Genomic DNA, 7,500 nt, shown 5'->3' on the forward strand with positions numbered 1-7,500 from the left:
CTGTGAATGAAGATTACTGTAATTACAGATTAATTTTAATCAAATAAATGATTGTGTTTGAGTTTATACAACTCTAAACACGGTTAAGGTTAGGATTTATGTTTATATAATATAATATGTATATTGTAATATTTATTAATTATTTCCAAACCCATAGTGACTTCACTTCCTTCTACCATTTTAAAGGTCATCTTGCGGTAAACCTCATCTTCACACACCTTTCACTTTCCTTTGGCTGCTAGTCTTTTTTAATAAAGCACCCTTGATTGTTATAAAGGTACAATACAAACAGAACATATTATTGTTCCTCTTATTAATTAAATTATGAGTCGTAATGCACCAAATGGTACAGATATAAGTCAGTGTTGGTCATGTGTTCAGCTTTGTGTTGGAGGATGATCGGCTCATAGAAGAATATTCTCAGATGTAACGTCCATCTCTTCCTCCCTCGTCTGTCTGACACTGTTTGTGTAATGTCCAGTAATCAGTGGTAATTAATCACCTCTGGAGCAGAGCTTCTCTGTCGCACTGTGTGTCTGTATTATAAGACTTTTCTGTTGACTTTACATTCATCTCATAAAACCTTCCCTCACTCACTCAGTCTAAACCTAAGGTTATTATCAAATTCCCTCGTGGGTCACTTCCTTATTCTAATGGCATAAAGCAGTGTGAGGATCAGGGACAAACATGAGGCTAGACATCCTCCTCCTCCCCAGATGTCTGCCATATCAGTGACACGGAGACACCTGAGTATCTGTTTGTCTTTAGTTAACCAAATTAAAGAAGCTCAGCGTGTAATGAGGTTAAACCTACTTTTCTGTGTGAGTCGATGGTGTAACCCTGTTGTCCATAAGGTCCAAAACTCTCATCCTACAAACAGACAATCACAACATTAGAACATCTACGTTAGAAAACCAGCTGGTGTTTCGTTCTTTAAGTTACTCTTTCTGTATCTGTGGCTGTGAAACAGAACATTCCTGATTCAATACAGATTTCTGTAGGAAAGTGCTGCAGTTCACCTGCTCATGAATAATTCATACCAGGATTTAAATAGAAACCTATCAGGATATTTTTACCAAAATCACATATCCAGAACTAAGCAGAATTTAAGACTGAGTTTCAGATTTTGACCTCAGGAGTATCTGCATGCTGCAGTATCTATACGTGTGTGTTTGTGTGTGTGTGTGTGTGTGTGTGTGTGCAGAATTAATCAGTAACCCCTGCCTTTCCTCCTTCACTGCACTCACTACTCACGTAGAAATATTAAATGTAATAAACAGGTCATTAAACTTTTATAAAGCTCAGCAGACTTAATGACTCCCTGCGTTAAGTCATTAAAAGATTAACAGTGACTTAACCCTCAACACCAGAACACACACATGAATAGCAGAAGTATTGAAATTCATTAAATACACTTAAGTCACACAACACAAACACACACACACACACACACCAACACAAAGTCAATACAGTGTGGTGTCCAAGCTGAACATACACAACGCTGACAAAGAATGCAAAGTGACAGATTGCGAAAAGAAAAGAAGTACAAAATATTGAGGGTTAAGAGTGAGGGTCAGTGTGCAGTCACAAGAACATCCAGACTGCACACTGATGTTTAGTTCAGCAGTAACTGACTGGAATAAGTGACAGATTCACATTTCAGTGGCACAATATCACCCTGATGGTTGACAGAGACAGAGACACTGTTAGCTCCTTAACGCTAGATGCTGTAGGACAAAGGTTCAGGTTCAGATGGTTAAACACGTTGTGTAATCTTGGAGCAGACGTAAAAGTGTTACTGCAGACGTCACCCAGTGAAGCTGATCTTAAACCCAGCGCCCAGTGAAAACTAACACAGTCTAAACATTTCTGTCCTCGTCACCCCGTTTTTCAAACTGAACATTAATCTGATCCCTTTCCTCGTGTCCAGACAGTCAGCTCTGATTTTATACACAAGGTCCCTGCTGCACTAGAAGGAAAGTACTGACCCTTACTGGTGTAGATGATGGTCATCAATCACAAAGTTACACATGTTTACACAGAATTACTAAACAAGTATGAATGCTGTGACCTCCACCGTGTTCAGCTCAATCAGAACATCCATTCAGTTCATCTGCTGGTTTCAGTAATCATTCAGTATAAATCCTAAAACCACTGGCCTACTCAGTCCTGAGATAAGTCACTTATCTGTCACTGCAGGTAAACATGATGCCCCTCCACCTCGTGACTGAGGAATAAAACCTCCTACGCTCCAACCACCAGCTCATTTACTTTCATTTTAATGGTAAAGTTGTAGATTTGATGTTTTTTTTTTGACCAAATGTTTTCAGTGCATTCCTAATAAATCTATGAACATTATATAAATTCTGCACACACACACACACACACACACACACACACACACACACACAAACACACAACGTCACTTATTCCAGTGCAGGTGAACTGATTAAATGAAGATGAATAGAGAACAGACCGTTAGAACCCACAATGCAGGCTTTGGAGAAACACTGGGGAGGATTCCCAGGAGGTTATGAGGTTTAATCCCCTTTGGTACATGTACTCACTCTCGGCCTGTGGACTCCAAGCTGCCGTCCATCTACAGCGCTCAGGGCCAGAGAGCTCTGACTACCACAGAGAGTGACCAAAGACCGAGACAGCATGGTCTGAGCACACACACATACAAAAAACACACACACACCACACACACACGCATACATACACACACATCAAACACACCACACACATACACACACACAAACACATACATACATACACACAACACAGACACACACACGCACGCACAAATGCGCGCGCACACATACATACATACACACATACATACACACACACACACCAAACACACATACACAACACAGACACATACATACACACAACACAGACACACAGACACACGCACACGCACGCACGCACAAGCACGCACACACACACATACATACACACACACCAAACACACACACAACACAAACACATACATACACACACACATCCCACACACACACACACACGACATACATTCACGCACACAATGGAGAATTAAGTGAACATGCATTAGTGATATAGAGAGCTGAAAACATGCAGGGTGTTAATAAAGTGAAGGTGTTAGTGTGTTAGGTGTGTTAATGAAAGAAACAAACATGCAGAACAATTCACACAGAAACACTGAGTAATTCTATATTTATGAGCACTCTGGTCAGAGTTACTGTTTAATGCTGCAAAAAAAAGTGAGAACAGGAACTAGCTCCCTTTACAAAAAGGTGTGTAAATTGCTGCTGTGTAAGAGTATAAAACACCAGGGATGTGCGGTTACAGAACATATCTGCAGTATCTCCACCTCCCTCACACCAACCAGCCTGTCATGTTATATTCTGTCAGTAAATCAATAACTGGAGAACATTTGGGGAAAAAAAAATCTAGATCTGTTCTAGAACCTGAGAAGTCCATTAAGTCAACAGCATTAAAAATGTTAAACCCCTTGTTGTCTCACATACCATCTTCTCCATCTTCTTGGACTCAATGTGCCTCATAACCTGGTCTCTCCAGTCAGCCGGCACCCTGCCACCTCCACCAGGAGCTCCATCCAGCAGCGAGTGCTCAGATTTCACCCGAACGTTGGGCCGCTTGCTTGGGCTGCCTTGCTGGTAGCTGAAGTCGCAGACAGACATGGTTCTCTCAGGGAGCTCATGTGGTGGTGGACGGGTGCTGTGTGGGCGTGGTGCGTTCCCCTCATCCACGCTGTAGGTGCGGGCTGAAAGGGGTCTCTGGAGATTCATCTGTAGAGGAGCTCGGGGCATACTGTGGATCTCTCTGTAGCTCATGTATTCACCGTCAGGGCCAGGGACACGGCGAGGTTCCACCATCACCATAGATGCATTAGAGGAGGTGCTGCTCTGCCTCTGCAGAGGGTTTCTCTGTACACCGGGGGGCAGAATGCGATCCTTGGCCCACATATCCGGTGTTTTGGGTGGGCCACGCTGCTGAGGCTGGTGGGGGTATGGAGGCGCATTGTTGCGATTGGAGAAGTTGGTGTTTGCAAAGGAGAGCTGAGGAGGGAGGTAGGGCTGATCAGGGGGCACTGGGGTACGCTGGCACCAGAAGTTCTCTTTAGGCACAGTGCTGCTTGCATACTGGACATTATACTGAGGTGGGGGGGCAACTGGGTAACGAGCCGGAACTCTGGAGCTGGAGTTCAGAAGGTCAGAGGAGGAACCCGAGGAACCAGGGTGGACCTGCAGCGGCTGTTCATCAAGCAGCGAGGCTGATTTGGAACGAACAATGCTCTGGCACTGGGGGCCCGGGACAGCCGGAGAACCCACTACACACTCGTACGGAGGAACCTCACCTTCCATGGAGTACAGCTTCATTCCACCAACCTCCATGTTGCTGACGCTCTGAGATTTTATCACGGTTGCTGGAGGACATCTCTTCTCAGGAGTCAGTTCCTCCGTGCTGCGAGACAGAGACATGTCGCTGGACACCATAACCATTCGGACAACTTCGTGCTTAGTCATGCCTTCCCCCAGCTGTGTTTTGATGTTCTGGTTCCCACTGTTAAAGTTCTCCACAGAGCTGGTGTTGTTGTTGCTGCTGAGCATCGTCTCCCCCGTGGAAGTGCTCTTGGTCTTTTCCATGTTTTCATAAGAGACGTTCATGTTGATCTGATCCCACTTGCTGTAGGGCTCGGACACACCGTTGTTAATGTCCTTCTCAATGAGCGCCAGCTTCTCCTCCATGGAAAGTTCGTAGTCGGACATGTTGGTACCTGTTTTGCTCTCGTAGGTGTGCTGGTTCTTCAGCACAGTCTGCAGCGAGGTATCTGAGCCATTACAGTTCTGCAGAAGTGGAACGGTCTCCTTCAGCTGATTCAGGTTCTCATCCTCGTGCCTAAAAGACATTTTTTTTTTTTTAGAATTTCAAAAACGTGTGTGCAATGTAGCCTAAATGATAAAAATAAGGCTGTGAGGATGAATTCACATGATGTACAAGAGCTTATAATAAATGAATGCCATCATTACATTTTCAAATTAGAATCAGAAGAATAAGCCTTTATTATTGCCACACATTAAAGCACTGTGGAATTCCTTTCTTCTCATATCCCAGCTTTGGAAGTTGGGTTCAAAGCGCAGGGGTAGCCACGATACAGCACACATGGAGCAGAGAGGTTTAAGGGTCTTTCTCAAGAGCTCAAAGTCCTTATTAATCCAGAGCCTTAGCTAGTTGAGCCAGCACATAATACTCAGTTCTAATCAGTGTTGTGTATCGGTGTTGTGTATCGGTGTTGTGTATCGGTGTTGTGTATCGGTGTTGTGTATCCGTGTTGTGTATCCGTGTTGTGTATCCGTGTTGTGTATCCGTGTTGTGTATCCGTGTTGTGTATCCGTGTTGTGTATCCGTGTTGTGTATCCGTGTTGTGTATCCGTGTTGTGTATCAGTGTTGTGTATCAGTGTTGTGTATCCGTGTTGTGTATCAGTGTTGTGTATCAGTGTTGTGTATCAGTGTTGTGTATAGGTTAACATTATAATAAACAAGTGTGTGCAAATTTTAATAAAACATCCCAAAAAATAAATGAACTTGTGCTGCCGTAGATACAGATCAGTATTAGTTTATATTTACTCATTCTATTCTTGGGTGAGAGTGACAAATACTAGTTCTGTGGGGCTGGGATTTGAACTCACAACCTCCTGATCAGCAGCCCAGAACCTTAATGACTGAGCAAGACTTCTTAAGATCTGACTGTATTAAACATTTTATTTTGACCTGCACATGTAAACAGTTTCTTCTGTTGGAGATTCCTGATGAAATGTCATTGTGCAGATGATGATGATGATGATGGTGTGTGTGTGTGTGTGTGTGTGTGTGTGTGTGTGTACCTGTTCTTGGGGATGAGAGGGATCTTGGTCTCTCTCTCAGGAGTACACAGTGAGTTGTCCTGGCTGCTGTCTGTGGTTAAAGACACCGAGTCAGACATGCGGGATGGTGAGGAACAGTTACTATTGTTCTGGTTACTGTTGGCCACCGTCTCGTCCAGCAATGAGTCTGCGTCTTTACTGTCATCTGAAGCAGGACAGACAAGAAATGACATTAGTCTGTGTGTGTGTGTGTGTGTGTGTGTATGTGTGTGTGTGTGTGTGTGTTGTTCATCTTAAGTTTACAAGTACTTGTAAATGTCTATGTGCCTTATTTATTGTTTTATTTGCTTGTTAATTTATTTATTCATTTATTCAATAAAGTTATTTAGATATTTTTACAGTTTAGTCTTAAAACATCTTCAACCAGGATAAAATAAGTCCCAGTACCCTTCTTGTCCTTGCTGAGGGCCACCACTTTGGGCTGGTTGATGGAGATCTCAATAAGAGGAGGTCTCATCTCTGCGATCTTCATCTCCTCTTCATCAGATGACAGCTCCTCTGATTCCTGCAAAAAAAAAAATTCATGCAATTTGTGCATCAATGAACCAGAATATGCAAAATGGACACCCCCCTGAACCCCCAGAAGAATTTTTGCTGATTAAAATTTCCATGATGGATGACCTCAAGTGTGTCCTCGTAGTTAGTGGGTCCTGTGCTCTCTGAGCTCTTCAGTGGGACCCACTCCGTGTCACAGTTATCTGGAACATCTTTCAACTCAGGTGGAGTGAAATTCTGGACTGGAGCCTTGGACTCCGGCTCAAGTGCTTTACCGTTGGTACACAGAGAGTCAATGACCTGGAGAAGAACAGATCGAAAGTTAACAAGTTAACACTCAGCACCCAAGCACACATAAAATGGGAGGGTTGCGTCATTAAGGGCATTCGGTGTAAAACCTGCAGCAAATCAAACACGTGGGCCGTGTGATCGGCTGTGGAGACCCCAAACGGAACAGCCACGAGATAAAAGATCATTATTTTTCTAGTGAGAAACAAACTAAACAAAATGTTACCCTGATTTAGACCCAGGAACTGGACTATGCTGATTTCATGCCATTAAATATAAAGTAAATGTTATTACACAGTTACACAACTTTCACAAATAATCCTATTGTTTTTTATCCAGCATGCAGCTCTTCACCTTCTTGATGTTTATGAAATGTAAATATGATTGTTTATGGGAGTTTTTGGAGATATGTAAGTGTGTGTTCACCTTCACTCCTACACTCTGCACTCCAATGTGGTTCCTCTCTCCAGCCGTCTCGTCTCCAGATTCATCCTCTTTGAGGCGGTGAGCGACAGACTGCGCTGTTTTCACCATGCTCTTCAGCTCGTCAGGGTACGGTGTGGGGTAACGCCGTAGATTCCCTTCCTGAACACACACACATCATAATATGCTTTAACTTCCTCATTGTACCAGTATTTATATCATGGTTGTGATTCAGGTCATCTCAGGAACGACAACTTCACAGCGTGAGATTAAATCTCAGCCTTCTGTTCTGACCAAATGGACAGTGTGGATACTCAGACGGTCAGGGGCTATCAGACAGGGACAGCTTGAGGGACTGCATGT

The 7,500-nt window shown here is 43.5% G+C and overlaps 1 protein-coding gene across 3 annotated transcripts in view; it reads right to left on the reverse strand.

Moving 5' to 3' along the window:
- The window catches only part of erbin (erbb2 interacting protein), a 61,824-nt gene that overhangs the window by 5,677 nt on the left and 48,647 nt on the right, over nucleotides 1-7,500 (reverse strand). For 2 of the 3 annotated variants that reach the window (XM_060895395.1, XM_060895396.1), the window contains 7 exons: nucleotides 7,141-7,299; nucleotides 6,553-6,726; nucleotides 6,319-6,436; nucleotides 5,893-6,076; nucleotides 3,513-4,905; nucleotides 2,568-2,666; nucleotides 814-870 (listed from right to left, as the gene is read on the reverse strand). In XM_060895395.1, the coding sequence (XP_060751378.1) occupies nucleotides 814-870; nucleotides 2,568-2,666; nucleotides 3,513-4,905; nucleotides 5,893-6,076; nucleotides 6,319-6,436; nucleotides 6,553-6,726; nucleotides 7,141-7,299 (2,184 nt within the window). The remainder of the gene's footprint in view (nucleotides 1-813; nucleotides 871-2,567; nucleotides 2,667-3,512; nucleotides 4,906-5,892; nucleotides 6,077-6,318; nucleotides 6,437-6,552; nucleotides 6,727-7,140; nucleotides 7,300-7,500) is intronic. The other variant, XM_060895397.1, reaches the window with a different exon arrangement.

The sequence above is a fragment of the Tachysurus vachellii genome, chromosome 20 (assembly GCF_030014155.1).
Source record: "Tachysurus vachellii isolate PV-2020 chromosome 20, HZAU_Pvac_v1, whole genome shotgun sequence".
Lineage (NCBI taxonomy): Eukaryota > Metazoa > Chordata > Actinopteri > Siluriformes > Bagridae > Tachysurus > Tachysurus vachellii.